The sequence below is a fragment of the Aspergillus pseudonomiae genome (genome assembly GCF_009193645.1).
Source record: "Aspergillus pseudonomiae strain CBS 119388 unplaced genomic scaffold BDV37scaffold_44, whole genome shotgun sequence".
Lineage (NCBI taxonomy): Eukaryota > Fungi > Ascomycota > Eurotiomycetes > Eurotiales > Aspergillaceae > Aspergillus > Aspergillus pseudonomiae.
In genome coordinates, this window is record NW_022476036.1 from 92,590 (window position 1) to 116,604 (window position 24,015).

Consider the following 24,015-nt stretch of genomic DNA (forward strand, 5'->3'; position numbering starts at 1 on the left):
ACGAGAGCGTGAGTTGAGGTGGTTTCCTGAGGCGGCCATTCGGAGGCTCTGCACAGACTTGGTTCCGGCCGTCCAATCAGCGTCCCGGTGATTCCCGCTGGTGCTTTTCGCGCCGGCCAACTTGTCGGCTCGAAACTTCAACCTCGCATTCCTCCATTGTGACATAGTCCCCGTCTCCTTGTTGCCTCTCTTCCGTTCTCCGCCCTCATTCCCTAATTCAAACCCATCACAATGGCCGGCGCTGTAAGTGATTCTTGCTTGGAATTGACTACTGATGTTCAATGGCTAACCACAGTGGTTACCGCTCCAGATCGCTTCCGCTATCTACCAGCATGTCTCCCCTCCCCGGATCACCCGACGACGGTCTCGTTGACTATATATTCGGTCTCACTAACCTGTGATCTTTCCACGGTATCTAGGGGCCTGATCCGCAGGAACGCTGTTTACCTCACGGCCATCTTCTCCAGTGCCTTCGCTTTCGAGATGTGCGTGTCGACTTGACCTTGGTCTGTGATCACAGACGGCTGACCAGCTTTTGACAAACAGTGCCTATGACTCGGGCTCCAACCGTATCTGGGACGCCATGAACCGCGGCGTACGTTTCTACCTGTCGACCCTGACGAAATGAGATTATCTAGAACTATCGCACTGACGGATTCTACAGCGTCAATGGAAGGACATCAAGCACCAGTACATGGTCAAGGATGAGGAGGATGACGAGTAAAGAAAAAGCAGTAATTGATGGATCCAGCCTGGGGAAAGTCGTCGGTCCCATGTTATAATACAGCCGAGCACTGGAGAGACATTGGTATATGCTGCGTGTGCCTTGTATGAAATAGAATCTTTAACACTGTATTCACCTTGGAATTCACTTGCTGCATTTTCTCTAACCAATCACTGTGTTCCTGCATTCATCTGTGGTCTATAAATTTATGCTTCCGGTGGTGGGGAGAACAGGAGCTGCAAGATGGTAGTGGCGCCAAGCGCCGTTGTTCGATGTCATACTTAAGAGGATAAACCCGACCACAACCACCATCGGATAGTTCCAGTCACTCTTTACGACAAATGCCTTTGCTTTGTTAACTCGATCCTTTTCGATTGCCGTGATTTCCCTTCACTATCTATGCAAGGGACGACGAGTTCCGGACGAAGGCTACTAATGACCTGAGAGACTTAATGGGTGGGTTGCCCGTTAGGTTGTTTTCGTCTTGACTCCCACCAAATCTTTCCCCCCCACAGTGACATCGATCGCTGTCGAATATCGGATCACTAAGCGTTCACTGATAGGTTTTTCTTCTCGTCTTTTCCTTTTTCACTAGCCTCACCCTAATCTAATCAACCCCCGCCTTGCACATACCACTAAACTTTCCGTTTGAGGAGCCTCTCAAACGCTCTCGAGCGATTTTGTTCATTCCTTATCGCGAACAACCCGGACTACAGTTCCGTCCCGCCACACGGAGCTGTTAGCTCGCCGTCACTCCCCTCGCTCGATACTCGTGCAAATTGAATGCGTCTCCTCTGCTCCGACTAGAGACGATAAATGATGCTTACAGAATGTGAGAGGATCCTTGGTGAAGGCCTTCAACGGCTTCCTTCCAATCACAACTACCGCTACGGTCCCCAAGCAGAGAAAGATCTGCTCGAGCTCCTCTTCCGCTCGCTGGCCGGTCACAACGAAGAACGCCTGCGACAGCTATTCTCCGACGGGTTGCCAACCGGGCCCTGGAAGCTAGCAGAAGCTCAGGGCGCCAAGGAAGGGGCGGAATATACGGAAGCTGCGCGGGGCAAGCGGTGTGGTCATATCTTCAGAGCTGGGGAGGCGACGTATCGATGCAACACCTGCGCTGCCGATGATACCTGCGTGCTGTGCAGCCGCTGCTTCGACTCCTCCGACCACACCGGCCACCAGTATACGATTTCTATCTCCTCGGGGAATTGCGGATGCTGCGACTGTGGTGATGAGGAGGCCTGGCGACTGCCGCTGTTCTGTGCCATCCATACGGACAGCGGCGATAAAAAGGGCAAGGAGCGGGAGCAGGCGCAGCTCCCCCGGGAGTGGGTGGATAACATCCGGCTGACGGTCGCTCGTGTGCTCGACTATTTCTGTGATGTGCTCTCTTGCTCGCCGGAACAGCTGAGATTGCCCAAGACGGAAGAGGGTATCAGGCAGGATGAAGAGGCATCACGGCTACGCCCGGGGTGGTATGGTGAGGGTGATCAGGCCGAGGACGAGCCGGAGTTTGCGCTCGCGTTGTGGAACGACGAGAAGCATACCATTCGCGATGTTGCTCATCAAGTCAGCCGGGCTTGTCGAGAGCGGGATTCCTTTGGAAACGATAGGGCCCAGGAGACCAATGACTACGGACGGAGTGTGGTCAAGTACTCGAAAGATTTACAAAGGTTATTGGCCGTGTCAAGGATCATCGAACAGATCAAGGTCACCGTGACAATCCGGTCCGCCCGGGATACGTTCCGCGAGCAAATGTGCGGGACCATCGTGGAGTGGCTTGCAGATATTTCCGGGTGCAGTGTTCTTGAGGACAACGAGATTTTACGCCATACCGTCTGTGAGGAACTGCTGAGTCCATGGCGCCGCGGCAGCGGAGCCTTCAATGCCGATATTGGTATGAAAGGTCTCGATGACCAGCAGAAGTCGGATAATGCACCGTATCGCACAGTGATGCTCACTGTATCGCCTCAGGGCCAAGTAGTATTGGCTGCGGATGATGATGACGAGGATGAGGATATCGAAAACGGCGATGAGCAGGGTGTAAACGAAGAGGTTGAGGACGATGAAGATTTCGTCGAGGGCCATGATGATGATGACGACGATGACGACGAAGACATGGAGATGGATTTGAATAGGCTGCGCCAGGAAGTTGAAGATGAGGATGAGGATATGGTGATGGGAAATGCGGATGACGCTCTGGATACTATCCAAGCTCTCTTAGGTTTCGCTCGTCAGCGACAGAACCCTGACAACGAACAGCAGCAACAGGAAGAGGAAGAAGAAGAAGAAGACGACGACGACGAGCAACCACCCGCAGAAGCAATTGAAACTGAGGCGCAGAATGCCCCTAACGATTCGGTCTCCAGTGAGACACACGATGATGCCTCGGCGTCTTATGTCCCCATCCCCAAAACACCCTCTGGTGTAGTCAAGCCTTCCCCGGCAAAGACCCCGAGTTATTGGCAGGTCAGATCGTCCGTACCTAAGAGAGGGGAAAATGTCCCTCCATATGAGGATTTATGGCAACGCACACGGCTCGACTGGATGATTCTTTTCGACCTCAGGCTTTGGAAGAAAACGCGTACCGATCTTCGCGATCTTTACATTGGCACCGTCGTGAATGTCCCTCAGTTCAAGCGGATCATGGGCTTGCGCTTATCTGCTCTTTACACTGCACTTGCGCAACTTTACCTGATTGCCGATAGAGAGCCGGATCATTCCATTGTCAACCTCTCCTTGCAGCTTCTTACCACACCTTCAATCACGGAGGAAATAGTCCTTCGAGGGAACTTCTTGACTAAGGTCATATCCATTTTATATACGTTCTTAACTACGAGGCAGGTTGGTGAGCCATACGAGGTAAACCCCAATGCGACGCTGGCGTTCGATGCTGGTTCCGTGACAAACAGGCGCCTTTACCACTTCTTCTTGGACCTACGGTATCTTCTGCTATCCGAGTATGTGCAGAACCGCGTGCGGACTGAGGAACAGTATCTCTACCAGTTCTTGGACTTGGTCAAGCTCTCGCAGGGTATCTGCCCCAATGTCCGTGCCGTAGGAGAGCACGTCGAGTACGAGACGGACGCTTGGATTAGCGCATCGATTCTCATGCGGGAAATCAATAGGCTGTGCCGTCAATTCTGCGAAGCATTCCGCAAGCCCGAAGTCGACGGCGGTGAGAACTTGCTACGAGCACTCAGAGTGGCTACTGTTGCCGCCGTTGCCCACTCCACCGGAATCGAGCGCAAGCGTTTTGACCAGGCGGAGATCAAAGAGTACGTTCGGTTCAAATCGCTGCCGTTCTTTGACTTCGAGGGCGACGACCAACCGGGTCAGGTCTCACGCCACCGTGTCGTAGACTTCGTCGTTGAACGAGGCTCCATCAGTTTCCATCATGCCTTGCACTACACTCTATCCTGGCTACTTGAATGTGGCCGTAACATGAGCAGCTCTTTGATGCGCGATGCCCTGCTTGAGGCAGCGCAGCTCGCGAACGACAATTTCATTCACGATAGCAGTCTTGCCCCAGAAGATTTACTTCTCTCCATGTTCGACTACCCTCTCAGAGTTTGTGCCTGGCTGGCCCAGATGAAGGCGGGCATGTGGGTCCGCAACGGGCTCAGTCTCCGACATCAGATGTCACAATACCGTGGCGTATCGTCTCGCGATTTCGCATACTACCGCGATATCTTCCTGCTTCAGACGGCCTTTGTAACCTGTAACCCAAGCCGTGTCCTTGCCTCGATTGCGGATAGGTTCGGCATGGTGGACTGGATGACAAGAAGCTACATGCCACGTGCTGGATACGAAGATAACCAAATCATCGATGTTGCCGAAGAGTTTGTGCATTTGCTTGTCATCTTGTTGACGGATCGGAACTCGCTCACAGCCATTGATGATGGCGATGCCGCGATGTGCGAAAACATTCGTCGTGACATTGCACACGTTTTGTGCTTCAAGCCTCTGTCATTCTCGGACCTCTCGACTCGCCTCAGTGACAAGCTGCTCGAATCAGACGTTTTCCAAGACGTGCTGGAAGAGGTAGCAAGTTTCCGCCCCCCTGAAGGGCTGAATGACACCGGCACTTTCGAACTAAAATCCCAATACATCGATCTCATCGATCCGTACAGCGCCCACTATACCAAGAACCAGCGAGACGAAGCGGAGAATATATACAAGGAATGGGTGGCGAAGAAAACCGGCAAGAAGGCATCTGATGTGGTGTTCGAACCTAAACTCCGGCCTATCACTTCTGGGGCGTTTATCGGCCTTCCACGCTTCACAAGGACCTTACTATTTGCCCAGATTGTTCACCAGTGCCTTGACTACGTTGTCTCCTCGAAATACTGCACACCAAATATCCCACCAACCCGTGTCGAAACTTTCTTGCAAGTTGTTTTGCACCTAATCCTTGCTGCTGCTCTGGAAGACAGCACGGTGGAAGATGGGATGACGGAAGAGCCGATGGAGTCATTCGTGTCTCACGCGCTAAAGAAAGACAGAGCTACCCAGGCCGGGTACCTGACCATCGTTGGCCTCCTAGAGAAGATTTCGATCATGGGTGAATTCTCTGCTTGTGGTCCTAAAATCCGTCATATCCTTAAGAAGCTTTGGCAAAAGCGCCCTCGTGCATATGCTTCTGCAACAGCTACGCTCAAATTCCCGTTTGACAGGGTCGATACAAATTCTCCCGCCATCGACACTGACAATGAGAAAGAGATCAAGAAGAAGCAAGCTCTTGAAAGACAGGCCAGGGTGATGGCTCAATTCCAGCAGCAACAGCAAAACTTCTTGAACAGCCAAGGCGCGATCGACTGGGGCGAAGAAGATTTCAGCGACATGGATTCCGAGCCTGAAGCGGCCCCTGAAACTAAGCTCTGGAAGTATCCGAGCGGCACTTGTATTCTCTGCCAGGAGGAGACAAGTGACTCCAGACTGTACGGAACTTTCGCTTTGGTTCAAGATAGTGGTATCATGAGGCAGACAGATATACGAGACCCCGACTGGATCCGGGAGGTGTTGAAGACGCCCTTGAGTTTGGACAAGTCTGCCGAAAATGTGCGGCCTTTTGGAGTCGCAGGCGAAAACCGCACTACGGTGAAGCGGCTTGATTCAACTGGCGGGGAGGTTATCAGTGAGAAAGTTGGGTTGAGTAAAGGCTTCAATGCGAAGAATACCCTGCGTGGGCCTGTCACCACGGGCTGTGGGCACATCATGCACTATTCCTGCTTTGAGGTCTATTACACGGCTACTCAGCGACGCCAGAGCCAGCAAATAGCACGAAACCATCCCGAGCGTCTGACTTTCAACGAGTTCGTTTGCCCTCTCTGTAAGGCTCTGGGCAATGCATTCCTACCGATCACTTGGAAGGGCAAGGAAGAATCTTATCCAGGTGCACTACACACCGCTGTGTCCTTCGAGGATTTCATGGCTGGCGAGGTCAAGTCTGCGCTGTCTCATCCACGCAATTACGCGCTGCTCATGGAACATAACAAAATACAGCAGCAGTCCTATCAGGACCTTTTCCTTGACTACCTCAATAAGAGCTTGGTCCCCCCACTCGCTTCCAAAACAGACCAATTAATGGCATCCCCACTGCCATCGACCGCCCATTATGTTCAGCAAGCGAGGATGCCGGTGCCTGGTCTCTTCCCATCACAAGATGACCTTCCCGCTGCCAGTCCGCTCCAGCAGGTTTCCAGCCCAGGTGACAGCCCAATGTCTGAACTTCTGCAGATCTACAAGCGGCTCAAGCAGACGCTCCGGCTGAACCACATCTACTCAACATTCAGCCATCACCCAGACACCATAAAGACAGATGACCTCGTCCACACGGATTCGCTCTTCCAGACCTTCGGCTTTAGCATCGCTGCGGCTGAAATTCAGCAGCGCGGGGTGGAATCGGAGCCAGGATCGACTCTGCTGGAGAAGATTCCCCAATTAACCCTGACCCACCTCCGCGTTCTAGCTGAGTCCGCTTTGACATACGCCGCGGTTGGGTGCTTGCATGACAGCAATGGACCTCACACCCGTTCCGCTGACGAGATCCAGGAGATGCACCGCCAGAAGATCTGCCAATTGTTTGTGGGTCATCCTTGCTTGAGCGGAACGGCGCTGCTGGATGATGTCCGCGAAATTGAGCCACTCCTGGGCAAAGACATTTTCGTGTTCCTGGCTGAATGCTCTTTATCCCTGCTACCAATTCTTAATATTGACATTCGCCATCTCATCCAGATGTGCTATGTGGCCGAGATTGTGAAGGTCGCTGTGACCTACATCCTTTGGCCGCTCGGACTGAAGGAAGAACTGGCCCATAATGGTGATGCCCATTATCTGTTGGATATGGAGCTGTCGGACGAGCGGTACAAGTCCGCCAGGCAATTCTTCATCTCTATCGTTGCAGAGCTCAAGTCGAACTCCGTTGGACGGGCAGAAGGATCATCATTCCCTGCCGAGAGTGGCTACGTCAAGGACGGGGAGGATTCTGCAACGCCCGGCGTGGTCATTGCGTTGAGACGTCTGGTTTCGAGCTACGCATTGACCTTCCTGCGCAAGGCTGTTATCCTACTTCATGTGCAGCACGGGGTTGAGTTCCCCAACACCGGGTTCCACGACTTGGGTGTGTCCGAGTTGGACCGTCTCACTAAGGCTCTGCACCTTCCTTCGATCGACGATATTCTTGCGTCTATCAGCACGGCGAGGGAGAGTGGCAGTCCTTTCGATGCTGTGATATCGGGCTGGATCTTCCACTGGAACGCCTCGCGTTCAGGCATCCGCATTGGCGATCATAAGTTATGGCCCAGTCTCTCTCATCCGGCCATCTTCGAGCTCGTTGGGCTTCCCAAGTATTACGACAGTTTGATTGAGGAGGCTAACCGGCGACGTTGCCCGAATTCGAAAAAGGAGCTAAGCGACCCCAGTATCTGCCTCTTCTGTGGAGACATCTTCTGCTCGCAAGCCGTGTGCTGTATGGAGAACAAGATGGGTGGCTGCAATCAGCACGTTCAAAAGTATGTTTACCCCAGGCCCAGTGCTATCACGCATGGTTACTAACTGTCTCTCCCCAGATGCGGCAAGAACATCGGGCTATTCATCAATATTCGCAAATGCACAGTGCTGTATCTCCACAACCACCACGGCTCCTGGCACTACGCACCTTACTTGGACCGCCATGGGGAGGTGGACCCAGGCCTCCGGCGCAATCGCCAACTGATCCTGAACCAGAAACGATACGATCGGCTCCTGCGCGACGTATGGTTGTCGCACGGCATTCCCGCGACGATCAGCCGGAAATTAGAAGCTGACATCAACAATGGAGGCTGGGAAACTATCTAGGGGTGGTGGCCTTATGCGGAACGGACTTAGCATTCATGTACCTGTTTTTGATGTCTCATGTGCAGTTGAGACGGGCTTTGCATTACTATTCCCATGTCTTGATCCAAAAGTCATTACGACCAGCATTTTGCATTAGTGTTTCTTTAATTCCCCCATTCTCAGATACATATTCCAGTTGATCCAATGTATGATTCGCTTTAATATAATTTTCGAGCTTCTCCTTTGGCAAACTTGAGGTCAGGAACCACGGATAGAACGTCAATACCTATGACCCCATCCTTCCCCTTGCAGTACGTATACGTCACGGGCCATCATCCAAAGCCCACATATACATGCACTGGTTGCATCATCCGGTAGACCGTGCTGTCATTCTGTGGATTGCCCCTGGCGGTCCACATAAGGACATCCCCTCCCCAATACAAGATGACCACCGAAGTGTCCATCACGATCAACGATCTTGGAAACGTTTCATGCTGTACCAGTGAAGCCGTAAATGCGGAGATCCCACTAGATGATATCCGAAAAGACCCATCGACGTGTATCTTCGTCTTCCAAGACCCCCACGAACTAAAGAAGCTGTTCGAGCATCTCACACCGGAAACGGTGGAAATCCGCGATGGGATGCGCAAACTGCGTCTCAAAATCCTGCATCCCATTTCGGGGGTACCGTTGACTCTGGAAGAAAAGCACGGCTATATTGAAGGGCCGCACATGTCTCGACTCGTCCAGAGTTGGAGAACGGCCTGTCGGGCGATTCCGAGGAAGCACGGGGTGGAGGAAATTATCTTCGATATGTCCTGTGATCAGGGAATCAAAATCGCACAAGTCGTCCGCTTGCTGCAGCATATCAGCACGACGATGAGTCTCAAGGCGAGAGGCACGTTTGGTTGTCAGGTGAAGGGTTGTGAGAGCGAGAGGATAGAATGGTTGAAACGGAGTCTTGTTGGGATTCGAGCTTTTTCTAACTGGAACTATGAGGTGGTGTACTGATTCCAGGTCTTCAACGGTTGATATACACATATCTGGTTCATGGCTGTGCCGGCTTCCTGGTGTCATGAAGATCCGGGAGTCTCGATCTGTAAGGGTAGCCACAAATCAGGGTTAAAGCAAATTATGAAGGAATCATGGCTACGGAGGTGAGGTGAAGCCTATACGTTCCTTCCCTCCGCAGCCCCGAAAGGCTGATGGAATCCAATTGATCTGATCACAGAGAGTGTTCCCCAACTCATACCACATCTTCATATTCCATCCATCCAACTACAAAGCTTGCTGATAACCCCATCATTGGTTTTGACCACTGCCTTTTTATTTTCTTTCTCCTTCGGACAAAACGAAAATGCAGATTGACCGATTTACTTGTTCGACTTGTTCTACTCCTCAGTCTCTACATCTACCTGTCAGATGCTATCAGTCTGATTCAACAGACGAAGCCGAGGTGTGGTGGAAAAAGGGCTCGATGCACCAACATCCCAAGCAATGTATGCAGCCGATCAGCCGGCTTCTGCGTGCAATAACACTGTTGAGCCCGATTTGGTCGATATCGGTACTAACTGGTTCAGTGTAAATGATACAGTCTCCGAGGAGTATCGGGGCCGATTATGGTCCTTGTGGGAGGACGATAGAACAGATGAAGATGTTCCCATGTACCTCCTGCAGTACGTTACAGCTCCGGGTGAGGGCACTGGACCCAGCGGGGACGATATCTGAGTGGAGGTTGAGACTATTAAGCAGGTCGTGACTGTCAAGATTGCTTCTCCAATTGAGGAGACTAGTGCAACACTGTTTTCTTTATATGCTATACCTGTTATTCAGTGCTATGACCGGGGTGTGGCGCTTCTGAGGTACATTAATTTATCGTTATTGACTATGGCGAGGAAACCAAACAACAGAAGCCCAGAATTAGATCACGATATATACATGTTGTTTTCCAACACTAGAATGACGAAAAAGCTGATAGTGTGTGTCTCTGGACCACAACTAGTAAGAGAAAGAGAAGTAAATAGGAAAGGACAACAAGTCATATATTGAAACAGTACAATCCCATAAATACGCCATCAGGCCCTAGGATGGAGAGAAGAGAAAAGAAAAAAAGGAAAGAAAAAGGTATATAGTTAAGAGAATATGGAGGAAGAACCATTTAATAAAGCTCACCGACGCCAAGAATGCTTGACGTGACCTTACTTTTTCTTTCCGCCGACAAAGTCAAGCTTCCCTCATTACCTCCAATTTTGCAACTACCACAACGCATACCTCAATACGAAGAATGACCAGACAATAAATGAGGATATCCTAATCGCAATTCCTCTCGTTCAGTTACATTTCGATTCTTCTCAATCTTACTCACAGGTAGCCAAGCTACTTTGTACAGTACCTCCTACCTCTCTTATCTCCCTCGATAACACCGACCGGAGCAAAGAAATAAGAAAAGATGAACAACGAACAATTCCGCCGTCTCCTCGTCAACAATAACAACAACTCGACCCAAAAACAATCCCAGTCGAGTACATCTCCATCCCAAAATGCCTCTCGCGGAGGCGGCGCAACGCCCGCCCTGCTCGGGTCGCGGATGCGCTCGAGCATTCCTATGACCCCGTACGTATTTTTCTATTCTACACTACCGTTAAATAGAAAAGCAAAAAGAAACTAAATGATATTATGCTACTAGTCGCTCCGTATCAGGCGTCGACTTCGCGCGCCAACTAGCCGAATACCGACGCGACGGACAACCAGCCCCGAAACGATTCCGCTCGTCTGCGGCGCCGAAGGGCACCAAGTTACCGGCCGGGTACCAGGATCGGGCGGCGCGGTTACGAGACACCGGGGAAGAGGACGCAGGTGGGGATGACCTGGAGAAGAGGATTAAGGCGTTGGAGGAGATGGTGAAGCTGGGGCAGATTGATCGCGAGACGTTTGAGAAGTTGTGCGGGGAGTTGGGCGTGGGTGGTGATTTGAACAGTACGCATATGGTGAAGGGTTTGGATTGGGAGTTGTTGAGGAGGGTGAGGGCTGGGGAGGATGTGGAGAAGAAGGAGGAGAAGGAGGAGGTGGCGGAGGAGCCGGTAGGGGATGTGGATGAGGAGTTGGAAAAGTTGGAGGAGGGGACGGGGGGGGAGTTGCCTTCTGCGCCGAGGGAGAAGGAGAAGAAGAAAGGGAGTATGGCGCCGCCGCCGGGGAGGAAGTCGAGGGATGAGATTTTGAAGCAGTTGAGGGCGAGTCGGGCTGCTGCCGCGGCGGCTGAGGAGCAGGCGGCAGAGCCGGCGTTAGGGTCGAAGTTTAAGCGGATCGGGGATTCGAAGGTCGAGAAGAAGAGGTGGGTGGAGCAGGATGAGAATGGGCGGCGGAAGGAGATCCTACAGATTACGGATGCGGAGGGCAAGACGAAGAGGAAGGTGAGGTGGTTGGATAAGCCGGGTGAGACCAATGCTGGCGGTCTCTTGGTTCCGGATAAGGATGCGAAGCCGTTGGGTATGGAGGTGCCGGCTGAGGTGGCGGCGAAGGCGTCTGCTCCGTCGGAGGATGAAGATGACGATATCTTTGCGGGTGTGGGTGACGACTATAACCCTCTTGGCGATCTCGGGAGTGACGAGTCGTCGGACTCGGACTCAGATGGTGAGATTGGAGAGAAGCCAGCCCACACCACGGAGGCAGCGCCAAAGGAGACACCGAAGCCGTCAGGTGAAGCACCAGCCAAGCCGCGCAACTACTTCTCGACTTCTACGACGGAGACTACTGAAGAAGATCGTTCGAATCCTCTCACCAAAGATCCCACCCTGCTCGCTGCCCTCAAACGGGCTGCTGCCTTGCGACGAGCCGAGTCTTCGGCAGACGATGACGCTGGCGATGGAGAAGAAGACGCCGACTCGGAGACTCTCCTTCGAAGGAAGAAGTTCCTCGAAGAAGCCCGCCGTCGCGAGCAGCTGGATGCCATGGATATGGATCTTGGATTCGGAAGCAGTCGCGTCGAGGACGACGAAGACGACGAGGTGATCCTGGAGGAACGTGGGGGCAAGAAGAGAAAGCGTGGACCGAAGAAGAAGAAGGGGGATAAGGACAGTGTCTCCGATGTGATGCGTGTGCTTGACGGAAGGAAGAAAGATTGAGAGCGCGATATTGTATTCTATGCATTTCATGAGTTGTGATACCACTGTGTTTCTGGATCTATGCATATATATTTTCATTTCCTTCTTTTCTTCTTCCCGCTACGTCTCTTTACTGTGACCTGTACTTGTGTCCATCCTGGTTCTAGGGCATACTGATATTTGTAGATGGTCGGTCATGTGTTCTATCCGATATACGGATGGGATGATCGCCACCACATCGATGCTCGGCGACATTCCGCCAGCAAAGAGACGATGCAGCAACCTCGCTAAATTACCGAAGTCGCTTTGAACACTGTCTCTGTGATCCATGGTTGGCCAGATGAGGAAGCCCTCGTGTACCTTGCAAGGAAGGGTTATGTTTCAATGTCAAGTATCGCATCGCAGCCAGAGGGCCGAGTGTTACTCAGTCTAGGGTCGGCTGCAATACCAATAATGAACTGATCCATGCATGAGATTCTGTCAGTGATTAGAACGCCGACGGGAAAACCGTCTGCACCAGATAATTAATCTCCGCACGGACAGGACGAGTCAAGGATGGATGACGCAACGGTCCCTCACCGAATGAGTAAGAGACGCTCGGGGAACATTCCTCGTCTGCTTCACCACTCACTGGTTCCATTGGAAGACCGTTCGACAAGAAATCTCTGAATGTTCTCGCCACTGGCCAGAGCATGTGCGTCTCCATATGTGGAGGACTGCAGAGCGCCATGGTGGGTTAGGACGGTTGTCATTGGCATAGATTGACTTTGGGCGGCCAAGTCGAGACGTGGGCCACTGGATTGATAGGCCGGGCCCAGGTTATGGTTGACAGCCGCTAATACCGGACGAGGAAGACCCTCAGGGGGGCGTTTTATCCATGGCACCCGAGAGAAGAAAGCACGAGAAGGACAAACAGAGAGACAACATCGGTGCCTAAACATAGGGGCTATATAGACCGTATTTGGCGTCCTTCCGCCCACGAGCCCAAAAATAGGACCGGCAGCGCCATCAATATATTGAGATGGCTTGCGGCACACGTCACCTGTGAGGGAGTTCGTTCGCCTTCGTTTCAGATGTGGTGGCCGACGGGCGCTAGAAAACGGCTGATTGGACTTAAGTCCCGTTAGTCTTGACCCCGGCTGATGCTTAACTCGTTCCCGGTGGCCGATCTGGACGCTCGTCAGATTTTCTGGCACGGCCGATCAATCGCGGTTCCTTCGGCGACAGAGAGAGAACATCCCCAGACCTGAATCAGACCTTTGTCCTCCATCTGCTGCATGGCATTTTCAATATTCGACAGGTCTTCCGGAGAATCTGATGTGTAAACAATACGAGGGAGCGGAAGAGTTGTCATTCAGATTACCCGGCGGACCAGGTCTGGACTGCCAATGGATCCGCAGTGGAGTGGGCTTGAACTAGTGTAGCGCCCCTTTAGTGTCCTGCATGTCCAATGTACATTTCAGTACAATCCATCACTTCCTCTCCCACACCGACAAGTGTGTGTACCTGTACCTGCAGGTCGGATTGCGTTGTGGTCCCTCTGACTGGCTGTCGACATTCCGACTGTCCGACGGACGTCCCCATCCAAGAGAAGAAGAGAAGACTCAGAGCAGAGACGGTAGGAGATTTTAATTTCCCATTACAGGTATCCCGAGGTGACCAGCGGTACTGTGCAGTACTACTGATTCATGCAGTAATTGAAAAGAATTGTCATGGTGTTTCGGAGGTCTGCCCTGAAGCTCATTCGGTGCCGTTGGTGACGCATCCGTGGTTCCGGGAGGAGCTGGCACTCAGGCACAGGAACAGAAATCCATTGATAATTATTATCATTCTAAGAATAATAATAATTCGCATGCCAATAATTCTCCAAGACTGCCATGACCAGCTAGACATAAAAGAGTATAGTTCCAAATGTAAACATCCCTCGAGGATATCTTTTCCACTCGAGCACCGGACTAGGGCAGGGCAAGAGGGATGCCCTATATAACCCTTTTTACTTCCTCCCCCTCACCTCCTGCTTTCTCTTCCTTCTTCCCTCCTTCCTCCGTACCGCATTCTCTCACTTTCTCTCCCTCCCACACTCATTATCTAGTATTGCCCTGTGCCGTGCACGGTCAATCTGTCATTCCTTTGAGAAGTCCCGCTTGAGTACAATCAAGCGCCACTGTCTTTGCTTTAACCGACCTTCTTTATCTAGAGAACCGGTCTTCTCTGGTCACACCCGCATTACCAAGTTTGAGAAAAATTACAGAATCTAAAGCCCATCACAATGGTCTCCTTCACCAAGCTCATCGCTGCCGGCCTCGTCGCCTCCACTGCCGTGGCCGCCCCTCACGCCCACCAGCACTCCCATGTGCACGTCACAAAGCGCTCCTCCAACAAGCGCGGTGCCGCCTACAATGACGTCTCGACCGTCCATTCCCTGAGCAGCAGCGGCGCCATCTCCTGGGCCTACGACTGGAACATGGTCTCCTCGGGCACCCTGCCCTCGAACGTCGAGTTCGTGCCCATGCTCTGGGGCAGCAAGATGTTCGGCGAGTGGTTCACTACCATCCAAACCCTGCTCGGCAGTGGCTGCAACTACATCATGGGCTTCAACGAGCCCGATCAGAGCTCCCAAGCCGCCATGACCCCCTCCGAGGCCGCCCAGTCCTACGCCAAATACATCACGCCCTACAGCGGCAAGGCCAAGCTGGTGACGCCCGCCGTGACCAACGGCGGCGGCAACGACGTCGGTCTCGGCTGGATGCGCCAGTTCCTCGACGCTTGCTCCGACTGCGGCATGAGCGTGCTCGCCGTGCACTGGTACGGCGCCTCGGCCGACGAATTCAAGACCTTCGTCCAGGAGGCCCAGGAGCTCGCGTCCCAGTACAACCTCCAGGAAACCTGGGTGACGGAGTTCGCTCTCAGCAGCGCCATGACGGCCGGCTCGGGCACCCAGGAATCCACCGACTTCCTGAACGAGGTGATCCCCTGGCTCGACTCGCAGAGCGGCATCGGTCGCTATGCCTACTACATGTGTGCCGACGGCTTCTTGCTGGAGGGCAGCGACCTCAGCGCCAGTGGAAAGGCCTACACCTACCAATCCTGATGGGCAACTTTCGCTTCGGTAAATATTTCACAATAAAAAAAAACAACCAAAAACAAACAAAAAATACTTTTAGAGGATTAGGCAAGGAAAAGGGATCGGTGTTACATTTTTTGAGCCAAGGTTATTCAGTTGGTTCACTTGGATCAGTTGGCTTCTTCCATGGAATCGCGGTGTAAGTAGGAGTTCACAATTCCAGTTCCTCAATTCGGGGACCGAAGTGGATCAACGGGAAAGAAACTATTTAAAATACCTTTTTTTTTTTTTTCAATTGAAATCTAGACCCTTGTGTCTCAGACTCGTAGTCACTAGTTCCAAGCCCTATTTACCAGGAATCAATCACTACAACCAGAAATAAAACAGAAAAGCAAGAAAAAAGTAATGAAAATCCAAAGCCACAACGCCAATCCCAATTTCCAATTCTAAAGAAATGTAATTAATCACTCCAATCCCCAAAACAAATCCTCACAAACCCCCCCACTGCGAACCATGGTTCCTTCTTCCACGATGCAAGCACATTGGTTCACGCACCATCACTGCAACCAGGGATTGCGTTGAGATCTGTAACAAACAAAAGACGAAACAGGAAAGGGGGGCCGTCGATGAAAGAGGGGTTTGAGGGTTTTTATTTCCCTTTCTTACTTGCCTTTGCTTTTTGTTTCTTTGGGTGAAGTTATTAATAGGTTTGTGGTGGTGGTGGTGGTTTTTTAACTAGGGTTGTTTGTTGTGTCTGAGGAGTTAGGGTTGGGAATGGATTTAGGGATCGGGTACATGTAAGGTGGTGAACTTTGTATGATGCTGTTTCCTAGGAAATACATAAATATGTATTAGTTAAGGGGAGTTAATTGAGACATTGTATACACTTGGGAAATATATTGTTACTCACAGGAACACTCGTTAGTTACCTAGTCATTGAGATAGACGCCAAGATGGTCGGGTAATCAAGTGCCGAGGAGAGTGAGGATATTGACTGCATTCATCTTGGCGAGGTAATTAGACCTCAGCCGAGATCATGTACTCTGAATAAATATTCCCTGAGCTTCTATTTTACACTATTCAATAAAGATGTTTGATGAAGGGCATGAATTGACGTGGTGATTAGGGTTCGGGAGAGTTTGTACATACTTCTACTAGGACTGTGTAGTAGACCAGATCGCATTCCTCGATCGGGGGAATGGAATGTTCGTTATGAAGGTTAATCTTATGTTGACTTGGGTCTATACTTTGACTTAGTCTACGGAGTAGATAATTCCCGATTGTGAATTTTGCTGGGGGTATGGGGTATGGGATGCATTCTCTATCTGCTGTTGACGGTCACTCTATTACGAACTGGATTGAATAGTATTGTGAATTTATACCTTTGGAGAGATATAAGAAGACATATATTTCCTCTCCTATCTACCTCTTAATAATCTCTCGAGCTGGAAAAGCTATCTCATCTTGATCATCCATTCAAACCCTTTGGATAGAAAGAGCCATCTCGTCTTGATCAGTGGCTTCGTCCATCTAGTATCTTATCAGCACACCATTGCTTGCATACCTCTGCCGCCTTGCAAGAAGTCTTCTGCGCCCTCAATCCAAGACGTCGTTGACTTTCGTATCAAATAAACTATAAACGGAATATAGGAACCCAAAACGGTACATACAAAAGCTCACAGGACTATTAAGAGACGAAGTGGAGCCCATCACTGCATTCCGGAACAACATCTCTTATGCACCTTGTCAGCCAAAGAGATATACCGTGTACGGCTTTGATCCAATGAACGTATCATTCTCGGGGTGCTACAGGCTGGAGCTCTATATTCCGCTTGATTAGTCTAATGATTTGCTGGCAGATTCACAAATCGTGGACTATCCCTGCCAAGAAGGTACTCGACGAGTGACAAGCTATATGATTATCGTCAACGCACTCGGCAAGGGATCCAACTCGGGTTGGTTGCGCAGCATGTGCCATAGTATAGGCCAACAGCTGGTCCGCATGGATCTAACTTGTTACATATAGTGGGTGTGCGGGCCTCTCGAACATAGGAGGGTTCATAAAGTTCTGCAAAAATGGTCCTGTCGGTTGCAATATTATGGCAACCGACCCAAGAATGATACGCTTATGGAAATGATCAAAGCCTGTGAGTGACTTGATGGACCATACGAAGAAGTACTAGCTAATGCAATATCAGGGGCAATTCGGTCTAAAATCTCACGAGATACTACGCGGTTCGAATCTCGGTTCCCCGTTACATGCTTGAACACATCTTGAGGTTCGGGGGGTCACACCCTTGCAATTGAAAGCGGGTGGTCGGAGACTTTGAGAGAACTAGAGTATAGCATTATAATACTCTTATATCATTGACTAGAGAAAGCTCAACAACTACCTTGTCGGCGGTATTCTCAATGTCTATAAACTGGACAAGGGTAAAATACCAGCAGAATAATCAGCGATGTCAATGCACATCACATTGTGCACATCTTGGATGTACTGCTGACCGCAGATAATTACAGCTTCGATTATACAGAGCGAGGGGCAGAACTCAGCCTCTAGTTTAAGACTATGGAGCGCATCCCAAGTGGGCTAAATGAGTTTTACAAGGACAGCGACATATAGACTCGCAAGGAACGCGTCAACTCTGTTGACTGACATATGTGTGTACTCGCAGATGCCTGCCATATTGAGTTTCTCCTGCGTGACGGTACCTTTACTACCATTACCGCAGGTCAAATGCAATACAATGATATCCAAGGCAGATGACTTCAAGGACGAGCGACCACCCTCTGCTTGTGCCTGCGGGTAGTGAGCCAGTGTCGGCCCTCGACAATACCGATATCTCGCTCAACTCGCATTCGACGGAGGCCTAAATGAGATCCAAACTTCCAAACTGGATCTTTGCCATGCGTATAGGCTCCGTGCGTCGCTGTTCGTGGTCGAACAAAGTAACGATGACGACAATTATGGGCCACTCAAGTCATTTGCCTGGCTTAGCGTGTCTATGGCCACCTATACTAGGTGTCTGCCCTTCTCTGCTTCTTTTATGGGCCCAGCTCCATCACTGACATCTTGGAACCCTAACTTCTTCAAGAGAGCCCTTGTTAAAACAAACCTTAACATGTCCTCCAACATTTTCCTTTATATCGACAGATGGCTTCAATCAAAGAAGTCAAAACGATACGAAAAGAAGCTCGTGATAAATCGAGCCTTGCCCTACACCCCTGTTGTGCTGAGACATACCCCATTCGCAAACTTCTCATGTACGGGCCACACTTTTCTATAACTAGAAGTTTACCACCAAATCAAAGGGGTAAACCAGAGAAGAGGCAGAGCGGGTGTATGGGTTGGCTTTATACAGCGATTGCTCCGTACGTAGCATCCGTACCTGTTTACGCACAGTACTTCCCACCAAGTCAGTGCAGAAGAGCAAGCTCCTGGCAAGCAAGTCGGCGGTTAAGACTGGTCTCCACCCAACCACGCTAAGTTGACATTATCGGCACTACTCTATGGCCTTGTTGACACTGCCTACGCGCCTGAAAATTGTTGTTGCAACGAACGTCTTCCTTTAGTGTGTCTACTGGTGGTGGTAAATATAATAGACACCGATTCTGCCAGCAAATGGAGTGTCAACGACGTCTTAGAAGATTTGGCGATATTTCGCGACAGTGAGCTGGCACAGGGTGGTGATAATAGTTGCCCCGTGTGCCGGAGTCTTCAGATAACAGCGAAAAGCCATATTCATTCGGTGATTGCTGAGATATCCAGCGCTTGTGAAGGATTTGATCTGGGAAAATCACTAGAGTCTCGGAACTGAGATGAACTTCCAAGACACCATCAGGCAGCAATCTACGCTGGAGTGCTAAACTTCACCTTACGAGGTTGGCAGAGCCTAACCCCGGGCTCTCAGACTACCCAGAAACAAATTTATTCATTTCATACAATCTGCCCCCGTCTGTCCGTGCTTCCTCACCTCGTTCGCTACTTCACAAGGAACCCAATGGTTGGTTATCAGGGTATATACCCTCGCACAATTATCCATGCAGGCTACGCTTTTGGCTATCTGGCTCTTATGACTGACGGCAGTGCCGAAAGAAGCACTCGCGAGGGCAAGAATAAATGTAATTCTACAAGCTGTTCTTCGAGAACGGAGGCCGCTTATTCCAGCCCACCCCTCAATAGAGGCATATCACTGCATAATTTAAGCAGGACGACATCGTGACTCTTTCTTCTCTTCTGCATCTGCCATAGCTACTGTGGTGGATAATTCCAGGGTCGTAGTACCCCCTACGAAGTAATTTACTCTACCCTTGTCAAGGTAGGGGATACAGCGTCCTGTCTATCGAGGAAATTCTGATTTCGATATTAATGCTACAAGCAACATTCGAAATCCCCAACCGATATCAGCAGAGTCTCCTAGATCTTGCAATCGGCCACGACACTCACTTCGACATCGACATCTACGCATAGGATGACAGGAGCAGCGGGGAATGGAATTCGGTCGGCCCTTGCGGATCACGCAGTCTAGTCGAAAAGGTCTATGAACTCTTCCGGGGCAGGCACCAGCATCTGCTTCTGCAAGGCACTCTGGTCAACAGGATGCTTACGCAAATGATAGTCATTGACCCAAATCGCCTGCCATTCTCAGACGCCATGGACTCCATTTACACCCTCGACAGGTCGGAGGAACTCCCCTCTAGACAGACTGCAGGGACCTGCTACGAGAGAAAGCGCAGGATGAAACGTGTGATTGCAGTGGGCGACGAGTCGGGGGAGCAGGAGTGAAGAGTGCGTACCGCAAAACATTGGACAAGTAGTGGGCACGATACGCGCCTTGATGCATATCGATCGGAATCATACCAGATTCTAGATTTATTTAATCGTGGGATATGCGATTTTCTGACCATAAGGCGACCAGCGACCCAAGGATTGGCAGAAAAGTCCCAGATATGGAACTCAGTATGTCAAGCATCATATGCTTCTCTATTCGTTCTGCTGCCCTGCCAGGCGTCAAGCCCGACGAGAAACATACCGGCAGTGCCCGGGATTCAGCTCATTCTAGCACCAAAGAAGCTGCCTGGAGTCTGGATCAACAAATGGCAAGCGACCGTCAACAGCCAACAGGCGGTTTGGAGCTTTGCCATCGGCTATGGCTCCTCTGATAGATACGGGTATCAGGTCTTCCTACGCGTCTCAGAGCGGGACGCCGATATCCTACGGATCGCAAATGCCAGGTCGCATGCTATGTACCGGTTTCAGTGACATATGGCAGCAAAGAAAATATCAACCCCCTCCTCCAGAGCTCGAGGGGTTCGGGGGTACATGTTCTGAGGTGGAAAGATCATACAATTCATCTCGTACTAGGCTACATTCTGATGATGTACAGACCATCAGTGATGAGGATGATGGTATTCAGGTCATATCCTCCTCCATATTCTCAAATTTGAGGACTGGGATAAGATACCAAGTACTCAACAAGGCCGTTCGAAGTACTATCTATCACTATTATTTCTTTTTACGGTTCGAAATGATTGCTACACGCCGCGCTCATGGCGTTTACCACCCTTGGTAGTTACAATCATTTGCTAGAGACTAGCACGAAGGATTCATCCACATCACGTTTGCGCTAGAGTGCAGAGGTTTAAATTGAACTGCCATCGAGGAGCGTCCTACAGCTACTGCCCTATTCTTATAAACCCCCAGCATAATTTGGAAGTACTCAAGCGTAAAGCTTGCCCTGGTACTATTACTTCATTCCAGACTCTAGCCCAGCGAAACGGCCTACTGAATCAGACACAATGGCTGAGCCTGAGCAAGAAAGAAGTATGGCTACTGATGCCCAGGAATCAAGATATCGGCTGACTGGCCAGCACGATTGTCCGATATCTTGTGTTGACAGCCGTCGACTTCTAACAAATCTGACCGCTCCAATCCGCAGTTATACATGTAGTTCACTGCGATGTCAAGAGAAGCCAACCAAAGCAGTGCGAGATATGCGGGTTACTAAGCGAATATGCAACCTTCGAGTTGCCTATACATACACACTGAGTCTGAGAGTAGATTCTAGCAGTTCATCAGAGACCAGAAGCTTACTCATATACATCTCTCTTGATCGCCGTACCTTACTGAAGGGTCTCGAACACACAAGTATATGAGCATGGTGTTTATGACTCATGAGCGTCCCCAATACAGACAATCGACATTGATGCACAGGACGAGAGAAATCCAGACAGGGGACCTTGCACGAAATATCTCCTGCTCCTAGAGCCCGTGCTTTAACGCTTTCTGCCAGGAAGACTTCTACCTGTTCGTATACACATGAATGGACGGCTCACAAAAACTATGACACATTCAAAGACGCTTACAATGGATGATAAACTGCTGTCCTTGCCATGCTTCGGTACCCATAGCAGGTACCTCCGAATGGTGTATGAGCACGGAGTTTGTCCTGCTTGAGCTTTTCTTCGCAGCGACGGTTAACGGTAAAAAGGTCTGGACCGAGATGTCGAGGTACATCTCACAACGAAATTAGAAGTAAAGAGGCCTCATTTTCAAAAGGATACTGTCATTATTCTCCCCATGCTTGCATGGAGAGCAATGGGACTGACTCTAAAATACCCGGGGACCCTGATCTTGTCTATCAGAATTGTTATCCATGAATGAAGAGGGGCTACATCGTACCCTGGTAGAAGGTACATGCAATCTGGTCACTGGATCTCAGTGGAAATATGGCCAATTACATCTGAGAATCATAGACCTGATACCTTTATTTTTCCCGGTATACTGGTTACCAACGATACTGGACAAATATCAGTATACATCTCGAAGAGATTTCGCAAAAAGGCCATGCCATACTGCATGTGTACAGACGCTGCGAGCGGCTGGGCTTACTAACGAGTCGACCTGGGAAGATATAGCCCTGCTCGATTAAGAAAGCCTCGAGGACCTGTTGATTAGCCTTCTCCAGGTGCAGAGACACCGTCCAGCCACGAGCGGCAATGCGTGTGGGCACCTATATCGCGTATGGGGCAGAGTGGCATTGAGGCCCTGGCTTTTAGTGGATAAATAGACACCATCCACGACACACTTCTCTTTGAGGTCGTATAAGTAGTTCCTTTTTACACATTGTTCGATAGCATGACATGGCCTTTCGCCATGTTTCCGAAATTCCCGCCGAAGATGACCGGAAGGCGTTACTGAAGGAGATAATGGGCATGACTGACATTGTCATCGCCACGGTCATGAACGTCCGAGAGCTTGAAAAGCGCAACTTCAGGCCCAACACCATAATATTGGACGAGGCCAGTTTCTTCAGGGATCCTGAGATTTTTCACGCACTTTCGGCCTGTCCAGCGTAGACAGGGTTCTTATGGTGGGGGACTACAACAGCTCTGCCCTCCAGTGTTCACCGACTGCGGCCAGTACTTCTGCCCTGCCCTTTGCTCGGAAATTAGTCACTTGATGAAAAGGACGATGTCAAGGAGTTCAAGAGAACTCGGTAGAAGTATGGGCAATTCCATCGGAGACATATCGGCAAAAATGTCATACCCTGCGGGCTATATACCGGCGCAGCGAGCGGCTGGGCTCACCAAACATTCGACTTGGGAAGATATAGCTCTGCTCGATGAAGAGAGTCTCGAGAACCCATCGATTAAGCTTACACAGACGCTGCGTGCACTGGAGGCAGCAGGCAACAGTACTTCTTGTATGGTAGAGGTGATCTGAGTGCACGTTAATCGGGTATCAGGTGCGTTGGAAAGATACGCTCTACGCCGTTAAGTTTCACAAGTCCAGCCATGGATTCCCTGACCATTGCGCTGAACAGTCTGCAGCTTATGAGCCCCTTTCAGGGCCCTCATAGTGTACGCCTTTCCGCCATGGAACAGAGGAGCGGACTCATACTTGGAGATTCCAACATGGATCCAAATGGTATGCTACCAGGCTACCGGTGTCTAGGAAAAAGCCCTATGAGATACTGTATTTGGGTATAATACAATATCAACAAATCAATATACGTCACAAATTTAGAGGTACCCAGGTTTCCCGAATGCTCATCATTGAGTTTACGGCAACACTTTATGGCACACCTGTTTATGAGGCTTTGCTGGAATGTCACGTCCTCGACCGCGGCACTGGGTATGAGGTTGTTGACATGTTTGTTAGAGAATGTTTTGGAAAGGGTAATCAAATCGAGAGACGGTATGCAAAAGAGTTGCCTCGCCGTTCATTTTGTGACAAACGGAGGTATTGGAATTTCGCAGCCCTGAGGGCCCTGCCCTCAATGCCCTCGATACACTGTCTAATTTTCAATCATTTCATCCTCTAGATAGTGAGGCTGAAGCAGTAAGCGTCCACGGTTATACAGCCTATTGCCGCTCCTCCGTGGCGAACTGAAGTCCCATCTGCACCCCAAGTCTCACATCCCAATCGATTCGACGCAACATATTATCTAAATCGAAGTAGTTTCCTCCCCTACCTCCTCTCGCTCTGAAAATGACGGTAAGTAGAGGTATCTTCTTCCTGAAAGCTTCAAGTCACCTCGTATAAATTCTTTGTGCTGAAGGGAGGCATATGGGCCCCAAAAGCTTATGGCAACTTGTACCCACAATTCGTTATCACTACCATATCAATTATTGATTGATGGCTCCAGTGTCTACTGGTCTACGTGCCGCAATCTGCTCCACTACGTTGCGGCTTTCAATTTAGATCATGAAGCAATCCAATATAATCTCCACGCCGTCCTTCACCCCAGAAGATGAGATGGAACGGTCTAACTTGCCTGACAACGGACTTCTTGCCAAAGTGG

At 50.4% G+C, this 24,015-nt stretch overlaps 5 protein-coding genes across 5 annotated transcripts; all 5 read left to right on the top strand.

Annotated features, from left to right (window-relative positions):
- Positions 1 to 41: 41 nt before the first annotated feature.
- On the top strand, positions 42 to 1,037 carry BDV37DRAFT_251319 (cytochrome b-c1 complex subunit 9). The gene is made up of 5 exons (XM_032082286.1): positions 42 to 243; positions 311 to 330; positions 420 to 485; positions 547 to 595; positions 665 to 1,037. The coding sequence occupies exons 1-5, from the start codon at positions 232 to 234 to the stop codon at positions 722 to 724; spliced, it is 207 nt and encodes a 68-aa protein (XP_031940322.1). The 5' UTR covers positions 42 to 231; the 3' UTR covers positions 725 to 1,037.
- On the top strand, positions 931 to 8,311 carry BDV37DRAFT_149962 (putative ubiquitin-protein ligase E3 component (UBR1)). Its single transcript, XM_032078959.1, has 2 exons — positions 931 to 7,740; positions 7,798 to 8,311. The coding sequence occupies exons 1-2, from the start codon at positions 1,541 to 1,543 to the stop codon at positions 8,063 to 8,065; spliced, it is 6,468 nt and encodes a 2,155-aa protein (XP_031940323.1). The 5' UTR covers positions 931 to 1,540; the 3' UTR covers positions 8,066 to 8,311.
- A 177-nt stretch (positions 8,312 to 8,488) lies between these two features.
- On the top strand, positions 8,489 to 9,055 carry BDV37DRAFT_284159 (uncharacterized protein; the record flags this gene model as incomplete). Its single annotated transcript, XM_032087445.1, has 1 exon — positions 8,489 to 9,055. The coding sequence occupies one exon, from the start codon at positions 8,489 to 8,491 to the stop codon at positions 9,053 to 9,055; it is 567 nt and encodes a 188-aa protein (XP_031940324.1).
- Positions 9,056 to 9,541: 486 nt separating this feature from the next.
- Positions 9,542 to 12,165, top strand: BDV37DRAFT_284160 (uncharacterized protein; the record flags this gene model as incomplete). Its single annotated transcript, XM_032087446.1, has 2 exons — positions 9,542 to 9,720; positions 10,731 to 12,165. The coding sequence occupies 2 exons, from the start codon at positions 9,542 to 9,544 to the stop codon at positions 12,163 to 12,165; spliced, it is 1,614 nt and encodes a 537-aa protein (XP_031940325.1).
- Positions 12,166 to 14,115: 1,950 nt separating this feature from the next.
- BDV37DRAFT_251324 (glycoside hydrolase family 128 protein) lies at positions 14,116 to 15,522 on the top strand. The gene has a single exon (XM_032082287.1). The coding sequence runs from the start codon at positions 14,414 to 14,416 to the stop codon at positions 15,233 to 15,235; it is 822 nt and encodes a 273-aa protein (XP_031940326.1). The 5' UTR covers positions 14,116 to 14,413; the 3' UTR covers positions 15,236 to 15,522.
- Positions 15,523 to 24,015: the final 8,493 nt, after the last annotated feature.

Bases quoted from the DNA above. Each gene is read 5' to 3' on its own strand.
- BDV37DRAFT_251324 (XM_032082287.1), top strand. From the start codon at position 14,414: ATGGTCTCCTTCACCAAGCTCATCGCTGCCGGCCTCGTCGCCTCCACT.
- BDV37DRAFT_251319 (XM_032082286.1), top strand. The intron at 331-419 runs GCATGTCTCCCC...CACGGTATCTAG, and splicing joins ATCGCTTCCGCTATCTACCA to GGGCCTGATCCGCAGGAACG. The intron at 596-664 runs GTACGTTTCTAC...CGGATTCTACAG, and splicing joins GGGACGCCATGAACCGCGGC to CGTCAATGGAAGGACATCAA.
- BDV37DRAFT_149962 (XM_032078959.1), top strand. From the start codon at position 1,541: ATGATGCTTACAGAATGTGAGAGGATCCTTGGTGAAGGCCTTCAACGG. The intron at 7,741-7,797 runs GTATGTTTACCC...GTCTCTCCCCAG, and splicing joins TGCAATCAGCACGTTCAAAA to ATGCGGCAAGAACATCGGGC.